The sequence below is a fragment of the Anopheles ziemanni genome, chromosome 2 (genome assembly GCF_943734765.1).
Source record: "Anopheles ziemanni chromosome 2, idAnoZiCoDA_A2_x.2, whole genome shotgun sequence".
NCBI lineage: Eukaryota > Metazoa > Arthropoda > Insecta > Diptera > Culicidae > Anopheles > Anopheles ziemanni.
The window spans coordinates 63,129,339-63,156,217 of NC_080705.1; the positions used below are offsets into that span (position 1 = coordinate 63,129,339).

Below are 26,879 nucleotides of genomic sequence, written 5' to 3' on the forward strand. Positions count from 1 at the left end.
TATGTGAATTCATCTTCCATGTGGAATCAGTAAGAGGTAAACAAAATTCCAACCAACTGTCAAAAATATTCCCACTCCCGCTCGGCGGTTTGCCTAGCGGGCGGTTTCTGGCTCGTTACATGGTATGCTGCGACCTCTTTTTTCATTGGTCTTGCTGAAACGTTTTTTATCGTCCCTTCATTTAATCTGTTGCATTGCCTCTGTTTTCTTTCACCTCGACAACGTTCCATCGGTGGAAAAGATACAAACAGTTGTCACTGGCTTATTGCCCACGAACCAAAGTATGTATTTCCATAGCATATTACATTTTTATTCCAATAATTTCTTAAGCATCTTTCCATCCTACATTTGTACTTGCAGTTTCCTGGCAGCGTTGTTGTGACAGCGATCAGCTACCACCATATGCCGTCCAGGCTGGTTACGATAGCGACGATGATCTGCTATTTGTTGGACGGGCGTGGCATAATGGTCTTATGCTACCGGCGAAGGTTATACCGAGTAAAAGGTGCGCTTTCATCGCATATGATGGGGAGGAGTTTTATAAAAAAAGCTATGAGATACTATGCTGTAGCAATGTAAACTGGATTCCTTCACGAAATGGTCCTATCCCTCCTAACGCAATCTAAGTGAATTGTACAGCGACCGAGGAAACGATGTACATTGGACGAGGGATATTCAACGGAAGCTTGACTCCGGGGAAAGTTATTTCGAAGGACAAGAAGCTGTATATTCCCTATGGTAACTGTGAAGTGATAATTAAGCATTTTGAAATTCTTGTAGCCAACTAAAGATAGCATACTTTCCATATGGTTCTAACTGTTGTCAATAAATCTCCGTAGATTATAGTATCGCTTGTTAAACCGCAAACCAATACTTAGATCGCAAAACTCCATGGCAACGGTAAATGTTTCCAATATTTTCCAATAAATCCATCTTTTTAATCACGTTATCCAATCAAACAATCGATCATGTTTCATTGCCATCTTGCCCAATACTTAGTTTTCAAGGAAGCAGGAATATGCCTTGCAATTGATAAAAAATAGTTCTAGGAATTTGGAATTTCTATTGAATTGAAAATTGCCACCCACGCACACCGCGATTAGCGTTACATACTTCAAGAATTGAAACTTATGACATAGTATAACATTTAATCTTATCCTGGTAGCCCATCTTTAGCGGTTATCGAATCGTTAAGCTTTATTCTTTTATGTGGTCCGCGACAGCCGAGCGGTTGCGTCGGTTTGAAAATCGACTCATGAGCGCTGAGGCTCTCACCACCTCGACGCCGTGGGTACGAATCCCAACCGAGACCGGACCCTCCCATGTACGAGAGGACTGACTATCCACATACAGAAACGGAAATAAAGTCTTGTAAGCCCTAAACCCGGCAGGCATGACCAAACATTATCGTTATGCCAAGAAGAAGAAAAAGAAGAAGAAGAATATAAAATTAAAATGTTGCAGATTCTTTGGTTAACACCTTGTTGTCTAGAGTCTCCACAGATTCGACAGCCAGTATAATAATGTTGGAGTGATTACAGCTCTATCGGTGAAAATTCCAGGAAGTACAATGACCAGCATGGCAGAGACTACATTTTTTATTTTTGCTCAATTTAGTTTTCAAACACTAGTCAATATTCTTGGATTATGCGTTGTACATTCATTTTCATAAAATTTTAAAAATTCACAGACGACTAAGCGAAAGACAAAATAGTTTTACTTTGATGAATATGAAATAATAATAATAAGAATAATAATAATAATAATAATAATAATAATAATAATAATAATAATAATAATAATAATAATAATAATAATAATAATAATAATAATAATAATAATAATAATAATAATAATAATAATAATAATAATAATAATAATAATAATAATGGTAATAAAAATAATACAAAAAAGTATTGAATGCCCACTTTAAAAATCTAATTTTTATTACATTTTTTAGTGGTAAAATCTCAAATTTTTTGCGTTTCGATAAGTTCATTCAGCATTCTCCTTAGCCAATTTATGGCATTTTTACAGCAGGACAACAAGCCTAAGCATACTGGCAAGAAGAGCCAGCCTTGTCGAATAAAACTGCTGAAGTAATCTTCTCAGAGCCAGAATTTAAGCCCCATTCAGAATTTGTCAGCAATCGCCAGAATGGACAAAACTGATGTAGGTTACAAAAACGCCTTTTGTAAAGCTCAGGAGCGCGCTTGGGAAGAGTTCGATTCTGCTGGAAGCATGCCAAAGCACTTTCAGCAGCTTCAAAAAATTAAACAAGAACATATTAAATGACGAGATGCATTTATTATTATTTATTTTTATTTTTACTACAAAAAACCTGTAGTGGGCTCTTTATTTTGTCACTGTTGTTCTTAAATGCACTTTTTTGCAAAGTAAAACAGTTGCTTTTTCGTTTAAGATAAGTTAATCTTTTAAAGGATTTGAGAATAAAGATAAAAAAAATTATTACTTTGTATTTACTTGAATTTGATCAAAAATATTCAGCAAAAAATAAATAAATAATAAATTGGCCACTTTATCATTCCCGAACATCCGCTGCATATCCTATCTTTTCAGATTTAAGAACCTCTTGCAGGATTGCAGGAGTAAACGCTGTGACGGACATAAAAAACTATCAATCTACTAATCAGGGAACTATGGAAAACCGATCTCAATTATTTCGATTTATGTTATAGCAACAGGTTTTCTTTTCGCCGCCAATTGAGAACCATTTACGGTTTTTTTTAAATTTGCCTATTGTGCAAACATGCAGATGATATGGAATGAGTTGTCCTTGTGTTAGGAGATAGCTGTTTGATCAGCTCAGTTCTAAATGTTTGTCCTTCCTGTTACTCCAATGCACACAACCTACGACGATAATCATATTTGATAATGAAATATCGCCTTTTAGAATGGGCTCCTAAGGTATTACCTCCGCAGTTGACCCTTTGATGGATATCTTGTTGTTCGTCACTTCTAAGTGTTGCTGTGAATTGTTGACGTTACGGCGTTGGCTCTCTGTAAAAAATCATAAAGAGCGTCGTCCAGAATTTGTATAACCTTGTGTAAAATTTCATGTATGAACAAGTATACAGCCGAAATCCATACAGTACAGAATTGAATCCTTACCATTCGAAGCGCCTTCGTTCGGCGAACTGGTTGTTCCGATCACAATATTCTGTAGTGAGAGAATCATTTTAGCTACAAGGCTGTACGCATATGTTACGTACTTAAATTTATATTACCTGACTCTTGGTTTCCGCTATGTCGATTTCATTTCCGGACACATTGACCTTCTGCACGGAATTATTAAAATCAACTGGATGCTCCGAGCTAAAACCTATAGTATGATTTACGAACACAAAACAAAAAATATGTAAAGAAACATTTTTCTGGTTTAACTTCAACACAAATAAGTGTAATTTCTGTGATGCAGCTTTGTATGGTAACTGTGTGCTGTATAAAACTTAAACTCGTACACATACAACAGCACTTGTTCTTCTTCCTTAGCATAACAACCATCTTCGAAATGTTTCTTCCCGAACATTCAATAAGCATAGATATTTTCATGTTCTGCACTATAGCTAAAGTTGAATTTGACCTACCATTTACTGGCTGAACCATATTGTTGCGTGAAATGTTGTCGATACTGTAAGTAATATGCGAGCACTATTGGCGTTGCTAACTTAAACGTTTCGGGACGAGTGTTCACCACAATAAACACAGATTGCTAATGAACGCAAACAACCGAACGAAAACGGAAGATAGATCATATATATCAAAAAACTTGGAAGAGAAACAGTGGAAACTTATCTTATCTTATCACAACTAACAGGAATTGAGTCACCACTAATTCGATCTCAGGTGCGAGCTACGGCTCATGATCTATCGCAGTAGTCGCCATACCTCGGTCAAAAATGGTATTTATTTCACAACTATCAACCACCTTGAATATAAAATAAAAAGCCGTAGGATCGTGTACGTAACTGTTCCTGAGAAAAGCAAACATCAGTCGAGTATAGAGCACCGGGAAGTTTCGCCCATAATTCACCGCAACCGCAACACGTGCAACATCAGCTTCTTTTGCAGAAGACGACAGTGATCGACGAACTGGCAAATTACCGACTTTATCTGTACGTTATCAGTAGTTAAGCGTTGCCTTTTAGCCTACTGATTAAAGATAAACATTGTGGTGCGTATGGGTGATTGGGGCCGGCAGTTATGATCAACACCTAATCAGAAGTAGTTCTGCTGTGGCATACAATATAAGACTACAGGAGACGCATTGCGAAAGTGAAAGGATCAGTTTCGCATTCTAGTATCGTTTAAAATGGCTGAGGGTAAGTAACTTTCCGGCAGTGTCACGTTTCAAAAATTTGAGTCAATGTATCAATGTTGAAATTTTGTCACATCTTTCGTATCCCATTACCAGCTGTTCAACATAACAACGCACAACAAAGCTTAAACGTAGCTGGGAATACAATCAACTTGTCGCAAAGTACATTGCAGGTAAATAAGACTGCAGCGTTTTTCAACGTCCCTCCTCGGCGGCAAAATCAGCATGCTTTCTCGTTCTGTTGGTATCAATTTTCAATTGGACAGAACGAGAAAGCATGCTGATTTTGCCACCAGGGCTTCATTTAATCTGTTGCGTTACATCTGGTTTCTTTCACCTCGACAACGTTCCATCGGTGGAAAAGATACAAACAGTTGTCACTGGCTTATTGCCCCCAAACCAAAGTATGTATTTCCATAGCATATGAAATTTTTATTCCAATAATTTCTTAAGTTTCTTTCTATCCTACATTTGTACTTGCAGTTTCCTGGCAGGCCTGTTCTGACAGCGATCAGCTACCACCAGATGCCGTCCTGGCTGGTTACGATACCGACGATGATCTGATATTTGTCGGACGGGCGTGCCATAATGGTCTCATGCTACCGGCGAAGGTTATCCCGAGTAAACAGTGTGCTTACATCGCATATGATGGAGAGGAGTTTCAGAAAACATCCTATCAGGTACTGTGCTGTAGCAATGTTAGCTGGTTTCCTTCACAAAATGGTTCTATTCCTCCTAAAGCAATCGAAGCGGGTCGTACAGCGAGCGGGGAAACGATGTACATTGGACGAGGTTTTTTTAACGGAAGCTTGACTCCGGGGAAAGTTATTGAGGAAAAAAAGAAGCTTTATATTCCCTATGGTAACTGTGAAGTGATAATGAGGCGTTTTGAAATTCTTGTAGCTAACTAAAGCAAGTATACTTCCCGTGTGTTTCTGTTGTCAATAAATCTCCGTAAATTGTAGTATTTTTCACTTAACTATTGCTTTCAATCGCTTCTTTAACCGCACTCCAATACTTTGAACGGAAAACGCATGGCAAAGCGAAATGTTTGATTAGAGCAACTTTATTCAACTTAAAAATCCAGCTTAGACTAATGTTTAGCTTGTACTTGTGTTTCACAAGGTAATCAATGCATTCATTGAAAATAAACTTAAGAGAAAACCAAGTTAGGCTACTTTATCCAAATGGTACCAATAAAATTGAAAGCTACCCAAACAATGAGAAATGCTATCGTTTAGTGTGGCTTTAAGTTATATTTGTTAGTAAGTTTCCTAATATTTCCGAATAATTCTAAGGATTTTTTAAAGATACTTATTTTTCGTTTCTCGCTTGGACGATTTTGAAAATATTACTATTTTCCAATAAATCTAATTTTTGCATCACGCTATTCGATAATATTCCATCATGTTTCATTTCCTTCTTGTCCACCACTAAAGCAGCATCAAGATTTCATATAAAGATAAAAAAGATAAGTATTTTCTAGGAATTATCTTTTCTATTGAAATGAAAATCACCACCCACGCACACTGGTAGAGCAGTAGACATTCCAAGAATCGCAACATATGACATAGCATAACATCTAATCTTATCCTGGCAGCCCAACTTTAGCGGTTATCGAACAGTTAAGCTTGATACTTTTTTGTGGAAAAAGCTCAGCTCACAGTCTTTTGCGAAACTCATCTGTGTGTGGTTCGTTTCTAAATAACCCCTCAAACATAACGCGACTTAATTTAAAATAATTTTTGCGAGAGCAATGGCCGAAGGTAAGAATTGACCCACATCATTTTACTGATAAGTTTTATCTATGACAGCACAATCTATAGTCACATGATGAGTTTTAATTTTTGTTTTCCTAATATTTTGTCTCGAAAACTTAAGTTCCCAGCGAAAACAACTCCAATCAGACCGTAAAAGTAATACGGTAAAGTAAATACCATCCATTTGCAAAATTCTACATTACAGGTATGTACCAACATAGCTAAAATGCTAAAGCTTCATGTTAAGGCATGTTTTCTCATTTCAATTTCTATTTTGCAGATTTTAACTGGTGCAATTTCCAGTGACAAACTCAACAACAATGGTGGAACAAATAACTTTAACGAGACTGCAATCCAAACACCACGTAACAGTTTTAACGCTGGAAATGTAGTTCCATTATGAGTACATTTTTATTTCCTTTCTTTTCAAGTTCGTTGGCAGCACTGTACCGGCAAGGATCCGCTTCCGGCCGGAGCCATTTTGGCTGGAGAAGATCCGGATGGCCATTTGCTCTACATTGGTCGAGCGTACCACGAAGATAATCAGCTACCGGCGAAGGTCGTTCCGAAAAAGGAGTACGCCTTTGTTTCCTGCGCGGGACAGGTTGTTCGCAAGGAAGCGTTTGAGGTTTTGTGCGGTGGAAGTCTATCCTGGGTGCTTCCGGAAAATCCTACCGGCATTCCTACGAAAGCCATTGTCGGGGGTCGCACGTCGTCGGGCGAAGTGTTGTACATTGGTCGGGGATACTCGCCAACCAAACAAATGATGGGGAAGATTGTTCCAAGTGAACAGACACTGTATATAGCTTACGGAGGCTGGGAGTTTCCGACCAAGCACTACGAATACTTAGTTGAAAACTAAAATCATGCCACAATATTATACTGTTTCATTGTTTCTTTAATTCAAAGTAATGTAGGTCTTAGACTTAGTGATGGTTGAATGTTTTTATTCTGTATAACAAAAAGAGTTAGATTTGAATAAAAAGTTAAGATTTTGCAGATTCCTTGATTAATAATTTGTTGTCGTTGTGAGACTCCACACATTTGACAGGCAATCACACCATGCTGGAGTAATTCACAGCTCTATCAATGTTTTAAACAAATACAGTTTGTTTTGGATTCCACGCGTGCCATTGGGTTTACTAGACTTGTTCCCTTTGTAAACGTGGATCGTCGTTGGCTTCCACGATGAGATACTTTCGAGAATATCGGGAAATATGAAGAACATTTTCCAATGCAATCATCTTTTAGGCGTAACCCCCTCTTAATCGTGTCTGTCCGTTAAGGGCTTACTAGACACGACCGAAAAAATGAAGGCCAGGGCCTCATTTACTCTTTTAAAAGTTTGTCATAAAGTTGCTACTGAAAAGTCGCAATTTTTTTGTGTTTCGATAAGTTATATGGTTGTTAGCATTCGCCTTAGCCAATTTAGGCCATTTTATAGCAGGACAACGACCCGAAGTATACTGTCAAGAAGACGATGTCTTTCTTCCGGCCTTATCGAATAAAAATGCTTGAATGACCTTCTTAGAGCCTTAAGCCCCATTTAGAAGTTGTAAGCAAACAAAAACTAATTACAGTGTATTTATTTGGAATTGAACAAAAATACTGTACAGTGTACACCCTATCATTACAGTACTCAGAAACTCTTTAGGGATTGCAGGAGGGAAGGACGTGACGGACATCAATAACTATCAATCTACTAATCAGGGAGCTATGGAAAATCGGTCTCAATCATCTTGATGCAAACGGAACTGGTTGTGTTTTCGCAGGCGAATAAGAAGCATTCGAAGGTTTTTTATTAACTTCGCCTACTGTGCAAACTTGCAGATGACATGGAGTGAGTTGTCCTTGTTAGAGGAAATAACTTTGTGGTGAGTTCAGTTCTGGTTTTTTTTCGCTCCTGTTACTCCAATGCACACAACCTACGACGATAATCATATTTGATAATGAAATATCGCCTTCTAGAATAGGCTCCTAATGTATTACCTCCGCAGTTGACCCTTTGATGGATATCTTGTTGTTCGTCACTTCTAAGTGTTGCTGTGAGTTGTTGACGATACGGCGTTGGCTCTCTGTAAAACATCATAAAGAGCGTCGCCCAGAATTGGTATAACTTTGTGTAACATATTCATGTATGAACAGGAATACAGCCACAATCAATGCAGTACAGAATTGAATCCTTACCATTCGAAGCGCCTTCGTGTGGCGAACTGGTTGTTCCGATCACAATATTCTGTAGTGAGAGAATCATTTTAGCTACGAGGCTGTACGCATATGTTACGTACTTAAATGTATATTACCTGACTCTTGGTTTCCGCTATGTCGATTTCATTTCCGGACACATTGACCTTCTGCACGGAATTATTAAAATCAACTGGATGCTCCGAGCTAAAACCTATAGTATGATTTACGAACACAAAACAAAAAATATGTAAAGAAACATTTTTCTGGTTTAACTTCAACACAAATAAGTGTAATTTCTGTGATGCAGCTTTGTATGGTAACTGTGTGCTGTATAAAACTTAAACTCATACACATACAACAGCACTTGTTCTTCTTCCTTGGCATAACTACCGGCTTCGAAATGTTTCTTTCTGAACGTTCAATAAGCATAGATATTTTCATGTTCTGCACTATAGCTAAAGTTGAATTTGACCTACCATTTACTGGCTGAACCATATTGTTGCGTGAAATGTTGTCGATACTGTAAGTAATATGCGAGCACTATTGGCGTTGCTAACTTAAGCGTTTTGGGACGAGTGTTCACCACAATAAACATTGATTACTAATGAAGGCAAACAACCACACGAAATGGGAAGATACATCATATATATCAAAAAACTTGGAAGAGAAACAGTGGAAACTTATCTTATCTTATCACAATTAACCGGAATTGAGTCACCACTAATTCGATCTCAGGTGCGAGCTACGGCTCATGATCTATCGCAGTAGTCGCCATACCTCAGTCAAAAAAGGTATTAATCTCACAACTACCAACCATCTTGACCATAAAATGAACAGCCGTAGTTCGAGCTTCTATAAGTAGCGCAAAAGGCGATTCAGTTCGTGTTCCTAATTGTTCCTGAAGAAATCAAGCATAAATCGAGTACAGAGCCGAGAGGTTTTGCTCATATTTCATTGCTTCTGTGACGCTCAGCTTGGTATTCAAGTTCCATTTATAATCGCTCAGGATAATATCCGTACCGGCTGTTGTATGTTTCGAAAATTTAAGCCAGTGCACTAATATTGAAATGACAATTTTTGTCGCGACTTTCGATTCCCATTCTTAGCAGTCCAATCTGATCTGATATTTTGATCGGACAGGCATATCATAATCGGACAGGCACTAAGCAACCCATAAGTTGGTTTAGGATAGGCTTAAGAACACCTTGTTAAGCTTTAAGATATCATGATTTCGGATAAAAGATCTTTATCTTTTCTAGCGATTTTTGATTTCTATTGAATTGAAAATCACTACTCACCCACACTGAAGTATCTGAATAAAGAATTTTGATACTGTAGATTTTTAAACTAATTAATTACACTATTTAAAATCGATCGGTTTACATTTCAAAATTACATTTTCCTGCACGACTGTGCAATTGTGCTAACGCGAAACGAACTGAACACCAAAGTCGATGTGGGCCAAACATTAATTGAGTATTTTCTCTTTTAATTCGTTTGACCTTGACTGTATTGCAGATACTTCACACGCTTCGGTAAAACACGCTTATGCATATGCTTAGGTATGTGTTCTAATTTTAGAAACCGTTTCCATGTGGTAATATCTAGGCAATTTTCAGGGGTCTGTTTAAATGTGCTGACGCTCATGGGATTCCTTTGTTTACGAGAAAACACTTTTGTTGATCTTTCCCGTCTGAATTCTATCCTAAAACAAGGCTGCGAATATTCAACATACTACAGCCCTGACTGACAGTATTTGCAATAAGTACGTAAAACCAAATAAAAAACTTAAAACTAAATGTGAAAGAAGGTTCAATTCGTTTAGGAAAAGGCATAACAGATAGTTACAGGGCATGATTAATATCGTTAGGAATCATTGTTATTGAAAAACCAGTCGTTTTGTAAACTCGCTCGTTGGAGGTAAGACAAGTATGCTTCTGAAAAATGAAACGCTTCGACTACTATTTGAAGAAATTAATACCGTGTACCGCATTGCTTTAACACGTATGGAAAATTATAAATTCCTTTGCGCCGTGCTCTTTTAATTTTATTTTTAATTTTGTTAGACAAGTTCATTTATACTTAAGTTAAGAAACGTTCAATTTCTTGTTTTAGTTCAAGTTAACTGTTGAAATGAGAAAATTTCTATTCAAACATCACTCATATAGGATATTCTTCTTAATCCAAAACCAAGTTAAATGTATCCAATCAAAACTAAAACTAGTTTGCAAATGTTTTCATTTCGAATACATCATCACTGGTTAGAACGAAAAACAATAAAGATACCGCTGGACTAATAAATTTTGCAACCGCGTGTTTCTTTTAGGTTGAGCTTTTTTTTCTGGTCCGGCTTATTTAAAAACTAACTATAAAAAATGAAATAAATATAAACCCTATTCCGTTTGGAAGCGGTTATGTGTGTGTGAAATTTGGAAGAAGTATCGAACTCGTTCTCGCTCGAAGCATTTGTTATCAGCCAAACCGGAATGCATATAGGAATAAGTGATTCAACCGGTGTGTCTTGTTTCCATCTATATGTTTGAATGTTGGTGACAAAAAACAAACACCTTTTATCAATAGAAAGATAGTTTAATGTAAATGTGCATTTATGATAGTTATATGATTTTTATCTAACATAGAAACCTGAGCGCAATTCCTAATCTAAAGGCGTTTAACACGCAGAGACAAGTACATCTGCTGATAACCGATGGGTTGCTCTATGAATCATTCATCAATGGGTGTAGTGTATTGGAAAAGTGAATCATTTCGTCTTATCGGAGAGAAGGGAAATGGTCCGCTTGGTGCGATAGAACGCACATTAGTCCCATTTTCAAAACTTGTCGTTTCCAAATTGCACACAAAACCATCCACAAAAGTGCCTGATGGTAGTCGTGGGAGCGCTTTGGATCAAAATTCCAACAACCCCAACTTCCTACCACCAACATCTTGAAACCGCCTCCGACGGCGCCTTATCTCGCGCTTCTAACGTACGTACGTTTATTATTCCTTCCAGCGGTCGTCGCGAGCGTCAGTCACGATCGGAACGCGCCCGCGAGAAGTGATTTCGAGTGCGAGTCCGTATTTGCGATTTTTTTTTTTGCACAGTTCTGCGCTCCGGTCCTAATCTACATTTTTTTTGTTTTTGGCTGAGAAGTTCGCGTCGCACGCTGCTGGCGCAGTTTGTTCTTTTTTGGAGCATCCACCCTTTCCGTTTGTGACGCGCGCATAATTGGGAACCGGTTCCGTCCAGTTTTCCGCGAACTATACAATACACAAGATGAACCAAGGTAAGAAGTCCGTTGTTGATAGGGTTCTGTCGGTGTGCCTCTTTTTTGTATTTTCATCGGCGTCGGTTTCGGTTCGCGAAATGTTTCAAAAGTAAAATAAAAGACCAACGCAAGAACCTTCTGGAGCCATAAAAGGATGTCGCTTGTTTTTTATGCCCTCACGGTTCGTGCGGATAGAAGCGCGTGTCTGAAGAGGAAGCAATGTGTGCAGTGGAATGCAGATCGAACCGAGACGAACCGGAAACTGCTGTTCAAATAAACCGGCAGCGGCGTGTCTGGGCTGCATAACAATTTAGCTTAAAATTTTGAAATAGGATTTTATTTTGAGGATATTTTCAACTCACAGTACGTTTGCACATCGACCTCGATGAGTAGGATTACTTATCGCTTATCGGTTTCGGATTACATATGGTGCCATAATGCGGCGTCAAGGTTCAAGTGGAAAACAGCTTGTCCCTGCCAACGGGGGGTTTTTTATCTGTTATCTGTTAGACGCCCCGCGTAATCTCCCGGCCCAAGTACGCCCCGTCATGGTGTGATTTTTTTGCGCTCCCTTCGTTCGATTTTATCGCTGCACCTGATACACCGATTTTGCGTCCATGGGCAGACATTTTGGTTCAACTAAGACTCGCTTCCGTTCGCAGGATTTACCTGGATTCCGTGGACCAACCACCAGGGCATTCCGCCGGCGGGCGTTTACGCTGGCAACGACCAGGATGGATCACCGATCTACGTTGGCCGGGCGTACCACGAGGGAGATCAGCTGCCGGCGAAGGTGATCCCTTCGAAGCAGGCGGCCTATGTGTCGCACAACGGGATGGAGATTTTTAAGACACACTATGAGGTCCTCACCGGATCGGGCTTCACGTGGGTTGGCAGTGGCAATGGACATGTACCGGCCGGTGCCGTCCTTGCCGGTAATACATCGACCGGGGAGCCCCTGTACATTGGGCGCACGCACCACGAGGGAAGCCTAACGCCTGGCAAGATCCACCGTTCGCACGGATGCCTCTACATCCCCTTCGGCGGGGCCGAGCAGAGTTTCCTCAGCTACGAGGTCCTGGTCGGGCAGTCACGCTGTAAGTATTCGAGCTGGGCGTGCACCAAATTGCCTTGTAAACACCGCGCTAATATTTCTTTCCCTTCTGGTTTAACTTTTAGCCGCCTGGCAACACTGCTCCGCCCATGCACCGCTTCCACCGGGTGCCATTCTGGCCGGACACGACTCGGACAGCTCGCCGATCTACGTCGGCCGGGCGTACCACGAAGGTGATCAGCTGCCGGCGAAGGTGCTTCCGGGCAAGCAGATCGCCTACGTGTGCCACAACGGCCAGGAGATCCCGAAGCATACGTTCGAGGTCCTGTGCGGTGGCAACGTGTCCTGGGTTCCGGCCGGGTTCGGCAGCGTACCACCGACGGCCGTCTTCGGTGGACGCACCTCGAGCGGCGAAGCGCTCTACATTGGCCGGGCACACCATATGGGTAGTCTGACGCCGGGCAAGGTGCACCCTAGTCACCAGACGCTCTACATCCCGTACGGTGGCAGCGAGATTCCGATCAAGAGCTACGAGGTCCTGGTCGAGCACGGTGGTGGCATGCCCGGACACCCAGGATTCCCCGGCATGCCTCCGGCGACCCCGTTCCATTGATAACGACTGCCCCCCCAGCGGAAGTATTATCCCGAACTCGTCGAACATGTGTAGTATCACAGCACGCAAATGCAATTTTATTATTACGCACTTTATAGCAACAGACAAACCATCCGGTTTAGCGTACGGTAAGCGGTACGAATCGCTAGAGGACTAATTTCGGCCAAGTATAGCAGTAAATAAAAACACACACCTCCTAAAACGTACAATCCCTCGTGTTGTCGGGTTCGTTCTTGATTTGATCCAGCAGCACCAGCTCGTAAGTAATGATAGTTCCTGCCATCTGAAAAAGGAAAATAAAGGGATTGGAATCGATAAGGGAAACATCAACACATTGAATAATTTGCAAAGATTATGAACGATGTACATGCAATCTGAAAATAATTAAAGGAAAATTTGTTCCAATCTGCGTACAAATGTTCTCTTTGAAATTCCACACACAGACGATGCTGAGTGTTGTTTTTGATCTTATCTGCTGAAGAACGATGGATGACGCTATCGTCATAACAGTGCAGTATTTCTTCACACCACTCAAACCTGTTTGCTTGCTCACCGCTATTTACGGGGTCCCAATCGATAATGATAACGAATGGGGGCCGCTTTTGTCACCCGTGGGTACAGTCTCGCCGACAGACCGGATGAATCAACTGATAAGTTAAGTAAATGATAGCAAAACAGCAACCGGTTGTGCAAGTGCAAGCAAGTGGTGGTGGTGTGTTGTTATTGTGATTGTAGGCATTGCTAGTTCTGTTTTTGGTTTTGTTTCAAAACGTTTTGCCATTAAACCACATGGAACAGATAAACTGATTTTAAATTAGTCACCAACAACAGTATTTTCCAACAAAAGAAATCAGTGATAATTGAAAGTGACTCAGTTATTTCTTTCTCAAATTTTGATTCAGTCATATTTTCTAAACTTGTAATTTACTCTGAGTAAAGCTCGTTGTTTTTCTTTATAAATTCAAGTAGATTCATGCTATGGGTGCACTTCAGCAAAGATGAGTAGCACCTACCAAAGGAATTATCAAGGAATACAATATATATCAAGGAATTCCAATTTACTTTATGAATCAGCGTGGCCTTTTCATGAGTTAAACACTTGTTTGGTTTCGTACCCCAATTAAATTTGATAAATGATAACACACATGTAATCAGGTAACTTAATAAAATAATCACATTAATAAGACGTAGAAAAATATTAAATGGATAATTGAACGTAGACGTAGAAAAATATGAAAAATATTGAAATCCACATTCGATACAGTCATAATTACCCCGGCACGCTCAAATATTCAACCCAAGAACGCTTTGCGCCCTATGGCTGCAATAAAATGTAAAGATAAGCCACGATGGAGCAAAACTGGGACAAAACACAACCGTTATGTTTTGATCAACAGTTTTAATCCCACAGTCATCGTTATGTTTTGATGTATGAAATAAGTGTTCTCAAACTACAAGATAAAACTTAAAAACTAACCACATAACCTTCGTATATGGTAAAAGACATATCAAAGATTTGTGAAAATATAAAGAGTGAAAATCATCGAAAAATTTGAATCATCTTTGATGGCTTGGAAATGCAATAATGATAACGTCAATTTCAATACAGATACAGGATGGCACATGTCCGATACAATGCTCCACAGCAAAGGGCATTATCTATGTAAAACTATAGAATTTTGTGCAAAGAGCCTCGGGGCTGACACAATGCAATTCCACTCGACTAACAAAGTACCGAGAAAAGGAGAGTTACAAACTAGATAAAATCTTGAGATATGTTTACCCAGGAGAAACTGTGAATGTGCGGAAGCATCCATTTCATAGCAACCGTTCAAGTAGAACAGTTCATTCAGTACATTACTTCCCTTGAAGCAGAGCTCCAAAGAATCTGTGGAGGGGAGAAGAACATGGTACTTACTGCCAATATCAGCGGCCTTCGGATAAAAAAGAATCGCTTCCCGGAAAGGGCGTTCTCCGCCGTTGCAGCTGCATCGCAGAGACGACGCAGGTCCAGGTTCCAGTTGGAGCTCGGAAAGCGACGCAGCGTCTCCAGAGGACGCTCCGAAGCCTGGCTGACTGATGACACGATGAACAGCATCATTACGCAGCGGCTCATGAGAAAACCGAGCGAGTACCAGAAGTAAACCGTCGTCACGGTGGTCGCCTTGAGGCTACGAAAGGAAACGGAAACGGGTCGACGATTATTCCGGTGTGTGGTTATTCTATTAGGTAGGTAATCCTATTTGTTACTCGAAACTGTTATACAGCTGCACGGTGATGAAGAGCATGTCGTTGGCGCAGGAAATAAGGATCAGCTTGGAAAAGCGCCCATCCACGAAGCCAACCAGCTCGGTGAGCCGAACAAAATCCAACCGGAGACCTCGCCAAACTCCCTGCGGCTGGGGTTGGCCGTCGAGACGCTCGAGTCGCTCGTTGAACTGCACGAAACGTCGTTGCAGCCCCAGGCTGAGGCATATGATGAACACGTCCACGTAGTGCCAGGTGAACTTGGCGACGCGCATCGTCAGTTCGATGGTCCAGCCGAGCAGCGGATGGTACGGGATGGCTCGCAGTATATACGGATGTTCCCGTTGGAAGAAGTTCTTCCAGAAGGTGTTCCGATGTGGACAGAAGCGTATGTGCAACTCATTCAGTTTGTACGCCGAGAGGAAGTTGAGCGTATCCTCCAGGAAGGCGAACGTCATCACACCGAACGCGATGAGGCACAACTTGCGCCGAAGGGGTAGCGCATTGGCTGGTGGCAGGTAGGGGGCACTGCGGAACGGTAGCTCATCCGCATACCAGCGACCCATAATGCGGCCCCAATTGCGGCCGAGCAGCATCAATTCGGTCATGAAAAACACATTAAAGACGTAGTAGGCAAGTGAAGCTACCGAAAAGAAATTGTTTTTTGAAAGACGTACGCTCCAGTGTAGTGGAATGTAGGGCAAGATGCCCCGCCATGCCAAACTTAAAGAATGAAATATTGATAGGTGAATTATGAAATTGTGTAATTAAAAAGTATTTGAAATAATGGTTTTTCATCTTTGACGTGTTTCACTCTCTCTGTATGAGATTCAACGACAAAATTTTACTGAAAAAAAGAGGTAAAACCAAAGTCAATGGAGAAGAAGTCGCAGCATACCATGTAACGAGAGAAACCAACCGTGTGAAGTATTTTGACAGTTGGTTGAAATTTTGTTTACCTCTCACGAGCAGCCAAGAAAGTGAGGCAAAACAGCAAATTTGGTATGTTTCATCGACAGAACAAGGAATTGAGGCGTTCGAAATATGTTCTGGAGACCAACACACTTAATTTGGGCAATCACGGCGAGCAAAAGGATCCATATCCCATGACTTCACACAGATGAGCAGTTTCTATCCGCGAGACCATGGATACTGTGAGGTAAATTTACCAATTACCTATTTCGCGAAGATTTTGGCGGAGATCTCCCACAAGTATGCTAGAAATTTTTGTAAACACTTTATCAAACAACTGTCACAACAATGGCGGAGCAAAAAATAGCGTTGATCCGACCAGTCTTTTGATTAATCTTGGGTAAAATTATTTAATTGATAAGAAATGTACCTTATGAACCTTTTGGCACGATTCATTCATATTAATCTTTCACCCAAGACTCATTCAGATTGATTCATAAATATTCAAAGTTTCGAAACTAATAAAATGTAATTTTAGTGGTTCTTTGGTTGATGAATCTATCGTTCAAATGTTGATTAATGTGTAAAAGCAAAAGCAGCCATTCAGATTCATGAATAAGAATCTGAATTACTAAACTCTGGAAATTATGAAACATTTAGTCACCAACTTATAGCTTTTGAAATAGGATATTGCTATCGAGCACATATTCACCGAATACCTAATTAGCACATGTTTGGAGCAAACTGCACCGATACAGCTTTGAACCAAAACACCCATAATTTCCAAGCTTATTCATTCTGGCACTGTTTCAACTAGATTTACTCAAGGTTGAACATGTTTGCATACATAACTCACAAATAATTAATTTGCACTTCTTCATGTTGAAACAAATGATGAACAATTCATTGCAATACACCGAATTTGGAGAACAGGGTCGGAAACATTTCTTGGTGTTGGTTTTGGAATCACAGATTTTCAAAAAATATAAAAACTCCATCGGTAGTGTTGGTTGAATTATTTCTACTGGAGTGCGTTTCACCACATGATTCTTTTGACAATTTTCAATCGAATGTTAAATGTTATTTTGATATGTTCTGGTAATCGAACAAATGTTAGAAAAGAAGAAATCAACGTTTTTTATTTAATGGGTGCATATTGCTTCCTTTTACCTTAAGTAACATACGTTAATACTTACAGGCTTCCTTCACGCCAAACATCGATTCGTGTCCGACGTAGGCAATCATCATCACGGTAAACGATACCATCAAAATCATCGTTAGGCAGCCGTACAGAAAACGGACCGACCGGACTGTCATCCGCACGTCCCGCGGGTCGCTTCCGGTGTAACCCGCGATGGGCATAAGGGAAAACAGCTGGGCCATGAAAATCACCGGCGCAAGTGCCTCGTGGATGCTGCAGTCTCTTCTGGGACGCCCACCAATGCCAATGGTTTCCGTTTCCGTAGCCAACGCCGTCGAGGCGGTCGATGGTGGATCGACGAGGCGCATATTCGTCGACGGGCGCTTGACAGGAGTCACTTCCAGTGGCGTCATCACACCGAATGGCCGTGCTAGCATGACCTGAGGATAATCCGAACGAACAAACAAACCGTGATCACTACCGACGGGGCGGGCGAACGACAAATAGCCTCTCATTATGAAAGGTTAATCCTACCGAACTTTGGCTCGGGACTGGGCCAAAGGATTAGCACGGAGTAACACCGATAACAAGTTCCGTGTGTCCAGCGAGTGGACTCTACTGCAACCGACTGCTGTCCGAACAATAGACCACGACCAGGGTTAGGACCCCTAGCTGTTAGCCGATGGAAAATTGAATACTCGTGACAAACTATTGTAAACAGAACAATTATCTGGTCAGTGAATTATCTTCACTTTGAGCCTGGGAAACCGCACAGATGGGCCGCTGGTATCCGTTGGACGCGAGCCAAGTGAAACGGAAAGTTTCACTTAATAACGGTGCATATTTGACTTTGTGTGTTTAATATTTTTTCGCCGCATATTCAAGACATAATGGATTCTTAGTAGCTCATCTAATTAGAGTACATTTTTTCCGTATATTTATTGATAGATACTAAATTTATAGCACAGTGAAATTGCGTTCCAGCAATCTGTCGGTTTCAGCCATGTAAACAGTGGGAAAATTATCAAACCATGTACGGATAATATCGAGAGAATCTAATCTATAGTATATAAAACATGTAAGCGAAGCTTCTAGCTCATTTAGTTTGTGCAGTGTTTGAAGCACTCATAGAGTGTTGCGTTTTTGTACAGAGAAAATGAATGTGAAAAATAAAATGTTTCTCGATGTTGAAACAAACCATACTCTTCAACTAAGCCATGATTCTTTCTCTCCACGGTCAAGAAGTAACCAAGCCCAATGTGGAAGGTCAAAAACACCCTGACGACAAATTGAACGTATATTTCATCCCGTTGGAGTCTAACTCAACGGCAGTGCAAGATAACACTACTGTATCGGATGAAATAAAGTGGACCATTGAAGAATTTAGAATTTACATTGAACGTGCGTACCACGGTGTTGATCAATATCCGACTTTACGTTTCTGCAGGTGGAAGAAAGAACTATTACAACAACCATGAAGTACTTGGCGAGGTTCGACGTGAATTCAGAATGAGGGTTGAGAATGCACGAATATAGTAAACAAGTTTGGGAAACAGTGTTGAATCTTTCGACAAGATCCATTCGAATTGATTTGTGAATCTTGAAAGAGTAGATTGAATAACATATAAAAACGCTCCTACGAACACCTACAGAGTTGTGAAAACTATTTAAATAAAGCACTACTTTACTTACGCAGCTCTCGTACGAATCATCGCTCGCATTTTTTTTTTTTTTTTCATTTACTACCAACATTTATATTCGGCAAATTATTTATAAATCTCAAAATTTCAAATAGTTAAAAAAGCTTCAACTGTCATTCATGAATCTTATTGAATCTTTTTGAAGATTTGGATTCATGAACTTGCCAATCCTCGTTGGAAGCGATTCAAAATAATGATGAATTCACCTGAAACCCGCAAAGTCAGGAAATCTAAGAGATTCAATGGTGTTAACAAAATGTAATTGGTTTAAACGGTTGAAACATGTAAATTGTAATGCAGTTACCAGGTTTGTAATATTTTTAAATATTTTATGAAACTTTTTTTTTGCCATACAACAGTTTTTTCCATGCAATGGACCTGCTAACTTAATACAAAAGGATCCGCGACCATTTAATCTACATATTAGGTTATGTTAATTTAAAAAATATAGTTTTGAATATAGTTTCCGAACTAAAACAAAAATAACCGAAAATAACAAAAATCTAAATAACTTTTTGGTATTTAACACAATCGTCTTAGTCCGCCAAACGTTTTCTACAACGTATACAAGAACTTGGGAAGCGACGAGGATCGGAATGCAAAACGGAAAATGGCGTTTGTTTAAAAAACTTGCAAACAAGTGGAATATGAATCAGCCCGATGAAACATTTCCAGCTTTAAGAATTATACCCTTATTAGACGAGGAATGTATCCGTCATATTTTTCCATCCTTTTACTGTCAAAGAGAGCTCTGGCAGGGCGTTTGACATAAAAATGATGTCCGCTCGTGTAATAACGAAAAGTTCCACAAAAAAGGTTTTGCAGTTATTTGATCATTTTCACGATTCAATTTAGCGTATTGTTCATCCTAGAGTAACGAACAAAATCCGTTGATATCAACAAAGCAAAAAGTAAACAAATCGCCACTTTGACATATAAATGCCAGTCGAAAGAAAATCGGAACCGGTCATGCCTAATTCCGATTTTGAGGAAGGAATGTATCTGTCAAGAGCGTTTGGCAGATAACTTCTGGAAAAATATGACAGGTACATTCCTTGTCTAATAAGGGTATTAAACGTAAACTTTAAATTTAACATAATTCTGCTCTCAGCTGGAAGCAATTATTTAAACAAAAAATTAAAAAATTATGCAAGAAATATTTTGTAGAATCTAGTCGTCAAAAGTGCCGTTGCTTGACCTATTGATCTGGAAAACAATTCACTGTTGGGAAGTTCATTAGTCTTCCATTATTTACTTCAGTTTTTCCTCCAAGTTCGGCTTCGTACGGTTCCGTTTCACGGCAAAGACATCGGGTTCGTCGTTTCGCATTCTTCGTCATTCTCCACTTCCACATATTCATATTTTGCCATCAACATCTTCATGGCTGTCACTTCCGGTAACTTAATCACATCAAGTACTGAGTCCTGAGGACCGTGACCACTGCAGACGGGACGACAAATAACCAAACATTATAAAATGGTAATCCTACCGAGTGCCAGACTTTATCTCCGCACTAGGCGAATGGATTACCACGGAGTACCACTGATTACTCGTAGAGGGTGTCTAGCTGATGGTTGTAAATGGTTGTACTCACCACGTACTGTGTGTTGTAAACAGAACAATTATCCGATCAACTATCCATTTGCGCCTGGGAAACCTAGCGGATGGTTTGCATGCATCCCCAAGAAAAACGGGTTGCCGTCGGACGCAACATTGACGCTTCACTGATATGTTCCCAACAAGCGAGCTTGTATGCCAAAACTCCCCAAATAGTTGGTTCTGGATGATTGAAAGTCAACAGGTTTTAGACTCGCGTAGAATTTTCGGAGGCGTTTTGAATGAGGAAGCGAGGTGTTTGATTTATGGCAAGCTTTGTTCGATAAGTGTTATATTTAATTCAAGCACAATGGCCACAGTGGTCGTCCTTGAATCACCGAGCAAACAGATCCCGCTAATAACCGCCTGATAACAGGGAATAGTTGGACAACTTGTTTTGCTAACAGTTAAAATTGAATTGGTTCAAGTTAAAATTGTAAGTTTATTCTTCAACAAACATTTATCGATGCTTCATGCTTTTTGCTTGGTCTTGCTGTTTGGAATTTGTTTTTTTTTTATCATGAAAATATTGTTAATTCATTTCATGTCAGTTAAGTATATTCACATAAACTTTTGAAACAAAAATAAATGGCTAACGTTATTCCTTCTTCATCTTCCTTCACCTTCTTTTTCTCCACTTTTGGTTGAACTTTCATTATGTTGAATTAAATCTCAATTTTATATTTGGAAATTTTACTAAGGTAAGAACAATTTTATACCATATCATTAACAGATCTAATTGGTAAAACGTTTCAAAATTAGTTTTCCTTAAAATTATTTCCAGTTTCCAAAACAAAATGAGAAAAATTTAGTTTTTTGTATTGTTCAGTCCATATTATAGATAACAAAACACCAATTGGAATGAGTCTGTAACATTTGTCTACCAGCTTCATAAAATGTACGTATTGATGTCAATAAAATTTCCAACTTAGCAAATAGTGTGTAAATACAGAAATTTTATTAATTTAAATTAATCGAAATAGTTTTTAATTGAAAAACAATGAACGAAGATAATTGCTTTCCTGAGAATATTATATAACCAACATATCTGAAGTGTTGGAATACAAACGGAACGTGCGACAGCCCACACTTGAATCTTGTTATTTATATTATGTATCTTTGAGACATCTTCAATGAAGTGCAAATATTGTCCAACATTTATTGAATGGAACTCCATTTTCAGTGGAGTGCTAGCTGGAATGGAATCCCCGTATGTGGGTCATGTAAAACAGTAGAAAAATAATCCAATTTTCTGCTGATAACATGGAGAGGATCTATTCGAAAGCGTATAAAACATGCAAGTGAACCTTCCGGGAATATTCAGAGCAGCTTTCGAAGCATTCGTTGAGTGTCGTCTTTATTGCGGAGCAATTCGAAAGTAAAATTAACATGTGTTACGGTGGATTCGCAAGCCGCTTTCTCGTGCTAGGCCTGTTACTAGGAATGATCCTGACTCTCGAAGCCAATGCACGATGGAGCGAAGCCGGGATAAAAATCAAAAATTCATTTTTGGATTTCAGAAAAATGACATATGTTTTCTTAAACTACAAGATGAAACTAAGAAATGACCCAAAAACTAGAGCCCCTGTTCTTCCAGGTTCTGAGAAACAGCCCGTCAAAGTCAAGATTTGTGAAAATATTGCGTGAAAAATTGAAAAAAATCCATCAACTTTGAAGGTCTGTAACTCCTATAATAATGGTCGGAATCGAATTTCAAGTAGAGTTTTGGAAAGCTATATTATCATGCTTTAAAATTGTTGACAGTTTAAGTAAATTGAAATTGAAAGTCACAAAATATTAAGCATTGTTTCGCAAAACTCCATGAATTTTTTTAAATTTTCTGTCTTTAACCTTACGCCATCGCTAAGGATTGTGAAAGATTGTAATATGATGCATACCCACTTATAGTCTAGAATGTTTTGTAACAATAAATGATAGGTTTTTTTGCGCATACGCGCGCATCTGTACGTCATTCTGTACTTTATATGTGAAGCTTATAGTTTATCACCTACTAGGCGTCTCCATCATGCCATATGCAGCATCATGTGTGGTAAGAAATATATGAAATTCTCATTCAATCAAATATAGGTAGATGATCGTATCGTAAAAATGTGAAGCAGGGTAGTGGTTGAACATCACGTAAAAGGGAAAAGACAAGCCAAGTCAATGGCAAAGAATGAAATTTGGTTTGGTTTGCTTTGAATGTATTAGGTCGCTTTTTCTTGTTCTTCAGCTCACAAACTCATCTGTTTATACCCAGAATTCCTCGGAATAATGTACCCTACACTAACATTTTGTTCTGTTTGTACCCTTACCTGTAAAAGTTGAAGTTAATCTTCAAGAGTTGGTGAATCACACTGCGTGTAGAATAATTGAAATGCAAAAAGCAGAAATCTTGCGGCACCTTTCATCTTCTTTGTGTGAGTCACTAAGCGTCGTATTATTGCGCTCGTGGGGCATTGACGGATCTAGTGGACACAGCATTTACAATCAACCGTTTCATGGTTCCGGAGAAAATACTGCATCAGACAGTGATTTACTAGTATCGGCATTAATGCCTATCCGTCTTTCGTTCATTAGTGACGATTCAGGTATCATCTGGATTAACTTGATGCCACAAAGTGTAAGGTTTTGCAGGCCAATTGTTATCGAGATTGCGAAAGAGTCAAAAGATAAAGTTATACAAACAGTAGACGAAATCAAAAGCCAAATAGCCAGGTTAGTTCCTTATACAATTAAGCTAAATGAAACAAGTTATGTGGCAGTAAACTATTCATATTACATGAGTTTAATTGATGGAAAAATATTGGCATATTTAACCGACACTCTGTCTATGCAAACATGTTGTATATGTGGTGCAAAACCAATAGAAATGAACAGTGCAGAGCACTTAGAATAGAATCTCGAGAATTTATATTATGGAATATCTCCACTGCACTGTTTGATGGATTTTTCGAATGCTTGCTCCACATTTCGTACAGAATTGGATTTAAAAAATGGAGATCAATCAAGTATAATGATCGAAAAATAAATGTATTGGAGAAAAAAATTTAAAGTAGATGAACCAAGGCAAATGGGTGGAAATAGTACGACGGGAAATGTTTGTCGTCGGGATTTTTCAAACATAGAAAAATTGAGTGATATTTTGCAAATAGAAACAGGACTTATAGAAAGGTTTCGAAATATTTTAATAGCCATTACCTGTTCACAGCCTTTAAATCCAAAAACAATTAGTATATGTTGCAAAGACACATACATGTTTTACATACATCATTACAAAACAAAATGCAAAAACAAAACATACAAAATGCCTTCTACTGTCCACAAAGTTCTTGCGCATGTAAATGTCCCAGCACCATTGGGATCCTTAGGAGAGGAAGCAGCAGAAGGTAGAAATAAAATATAAAGAAGGGATAGAAGAGAATACGTCCGTCAAATGTAACGAGAATTCAATATTAAAGACATTTTTATGAGAGCATTACAATCATCCGATCCATACATTTCAACAATATCTCTGGCTAAATTGTTTAAAAATTAAAAATAAATCCCATACCCAGACGTAGTAAAACCCTTTTTCGTAGATTACAGCTCCTCAAATAGTAATAGTCCCTTGCCAATTCAAAACCAAGAAGATAATGGTACATGTTCAGAATATTCAGATAGTAGCTCTTCGTTAGGAGACGTTATGTCCGCGTTAGATGCTTTGAATATCAATTATATTCCAGATGACAATATTTTGAATGAAAGTTTGTAGTAAATTTAGTTTGTTTTGTATCAAACTTAAAAAAATCTTTAAGTTAATATAAAAAAGAAAATTGAAAAAATAATGCACCCATAGAAAATTCCTAAAATTTGTGGATTTTGTAGCGCCACCTGGCGGGAATGTCCTGAAACATCATAATTTCATGTAATATAATAGTATTACACGATATTACAATGAAAAAATTGCAAAACATTTGATTCCGAATTTTATCCCGGCAATTTGCTCTTTTTGCTCCATAGTGCAATGGAGCCAACGAGACTGATGTTGAGCACCAGAATCAGCAAAGCGGTGATTTGTACGCAGATTTCAACTCGTTTGAACCCAATACGACGGTTTCCGAAGCGGCGGCTAAAATACCTATGTCAGATGTAATGAAGTGGTCCTTCATGAACATGTTCATGTATCAAAGCTGATCTATTCTATCAATATTTCAGGAAGTCGTATTTTGTTTCTTCACCTGGGTTGGTTCTGGAAATGGACAAGTTCCTTCCGGAGCGGTTGTAGGTGGACGGACCCCGAGTGGTGAAAATCTTTACATTGGACGTGTGTATCATGGTGACGCTCTGCTTCCGGGAAAAATTCATCCGAGTCACAAAAGGCTATACGTTTCTTCTGGTGGAAAAGAGCACTATTACAACAACTATGAAGTACTGGTCGAAGTTCGACGTGGATTTCGATTTATAGCTGAGGATGAAGGGAATGAATGAAAAAAAACCTGAAAAACGTTCCTTGCACGGAGCAGTAGCACAGTTCAGCGCACCGAACAGTTTTCTTAGTGGTGTGTAATAATACAGAAATTCATATTTGACATTAATACAATACAAAATACAATAAAAGACTAAATGAGTCCTACGTTTTTCGGTCATGGCTACACCTCTTTTGCAACGATATACCTAAAGGAATGCATTTGGTGATGTGTTATTTTTCTAATAAAATCAAGGCATAAATAAAAAAATTGTTCGGGATGAACCGTGTGATAAGGCCATATGGGGTATCGACCGAAAAATGCAAATGAGAATTATTTAAATTCCTTTAACCTTTTTTTTAAACTAACCGGGTAGGCGGTTGAACGGGTGAAGGTTAAACAAAACTAAGAACGATAGTCAAAAATCAATTTCAATTTTTTCTCAAAACTCCTGACCGCGAACAAAAAACTTCTCATTTTTGTATGGAACGAGGTCGGCTTAAATAAAATTAGGAGATTTTTAAAGCACTCGAGCAGTTTGTCGAGCAGAATTGCTGTTTTTAGTTCCTAATTTTGTTTCAACCCCTTCGGCCCATACAAAAATGAGGAGTTTATTTGTTCGCGCTGAGGAATTTTGAGAGATACCGTTAAGAAATGTTTAGCGGAATATGACTGCCACCCGCTAGGCAGCTCGAAATATCATCCTGAAAACGTCCTTCGAGCGAACAAACATCTTACTTTTTTGTATGGGGGTGAAACGCTCGTTTCGAGTTTTCGAGAAGTCGTCCTACTTTTCGAGCAATCGTCCTACTTACCATACAAAATTGCTCAATTTTTGGTTCACGTAGCACGCTTTTTAGGACAATTTGCTCGAAATCGTCAAGCGGGTACGCCTAGGCTTTTGAGCTCAAATCTCTTAGGACCCACCTTGCAAAAAACCGCGAGCTGGAATGTCAACTTATGACCACGTGCTGGTACGTCACATGAGAGAACGCTTGAGAGAGTCTGCTATGGGCGGCTCTCCCACTCATGGGAAGTGGAGGGGGGTTCTACCGGTATAAAACCGTCGATCAGCAGATCGAAGGCTCTCTTCCTTTTTCGTTGATATTGCGGCGATCATCTTATCCGTGTCCTGCGTGAAACTCCTCTCCCTCTCGTTTTTAGTGTTCACCCCGCGACAGCCCTCTTTAGTTTTTGAGTACTTCGTGTAAGCTCTCTTTCGTTTTAGAGCTCTTCGTGAAAAAACTTCGCTTCGTGCTATACACTATTTCGATACTTCGTGTTGCTACAAACAGCCGCTTTCGCACCATTCGTTGAGTATCGAGTTTTATTGCGAAGCAATTTGAAAGCAAAAATAAAATGTGTTACGGTAGAATCGCAAGTCGCTTTCTGTTTCTATGCGTGATGCTAGGGATGAGTCTTACCCTTCAAGCCAAAGGAGTCTACGAGACCGATGCTGAGCGCCAGAACGACCAACCCAACAATGCTCCAGTTAAAATACATAGTTCAGATGTAAGTGGTCCCTCCTAGAACATGTTTATGAATCGAGGCTATTCGTATGTATGAATCTTTCAGGAAAACACATCTTGTGGCTTCACCTGGGTTGGAGCTGG

At 39.4% G+C, this 26,879-nt stretch overlaps 2 protein-coding genes across 2 annotated transcripts; one reads left to right on the forward strand and one right to left on the reverse strand.

Moving 5' to 3' along the window:
- Nucleotides 1-4,333: 4,333 nt before the first annotated feature.
- Nucleotides 4,334-13,222, forward strand: LOC131294058 (uncharacterized). Its single transcript, XM_058322104.1, has 6 exons — nt 4,334-4,343; nt 4,823-5,019; nt 6,380-6,464; nt 6,531-6,836; nt 12,218-12,673; nt 12,735-13,222. The coding sequence occupies exons 1-6, from the start codon at nt 4,334-4,336 to the stop codon at nt 13,220-13,222; spliced, it is 1,542 nt and encodes a 513-aa protein (XP_058178087.1).
- A 196-nt stretch (nt 13,223-13,418) lies between these two features.
- Nucleotides 13,419-18,037, reverse strand: LOC131294059 (gustatory receptor for sugar taste 64a-like). The gene is made up of 4 exons (XM_058322105.1): nt 17,578-18,037; nt 15,473-16,112; nt 15,141-15,393; nt 13,419-13,505 (listed from the first exon to the last, which is right to left on the reverse strand). Exons 1-4 carry the CDS (start codon nt 18,035-18,037, stop codon nt 13,419-13,421), a joined length of 1,440 nt encoding a protein of 479 aa, XP_058178088.1.
- Nucleotides 18,038-26,879: the final 8,842 nt, after the last annotated feature.

Bases quoted from the DNA above. Each gene is read 5' to 3' on its own strand.
- LOC131294059 (XM_058322105.1), bottom strand. From the start codon at position 18,037: ATGAGAGGCTATTTGTCGTTCGCCCGCCCCGTCGGTAGTGATCACGGT. The intron at 16,113-17,577 runs GTAAGTATTAAC...TCTTTTCGGTAG, and splicing joins GTTTGGCGTGAAGGAAGCCT to CTTCACTTGCCTACTACGTC. The intron at 15,394-15,472 runs GTAACAAATAGG...TTCCTTTCGTAG, and splicing joins CAGCTGTATAACAGTTTCGA to CCTCAAGGCGACCACCGTGA.
- LOC131294058 (XM_058322104.1), top strand. The intron at 6,465-6,530 runs GTAACAGTTTTA...TTTCTTTTCAAG, and splicing joins GACTGCAATCCAAACACCAC to TTCGTTGGCAGCACTGTACC. The intron at 12,674-12,734 runs GCACCAAATTGC...TTTAACTTTTAG, and splicing joins TAAGTATTCGAGCTGGGCGT to CCGCCTGGCAACACTGCTCC.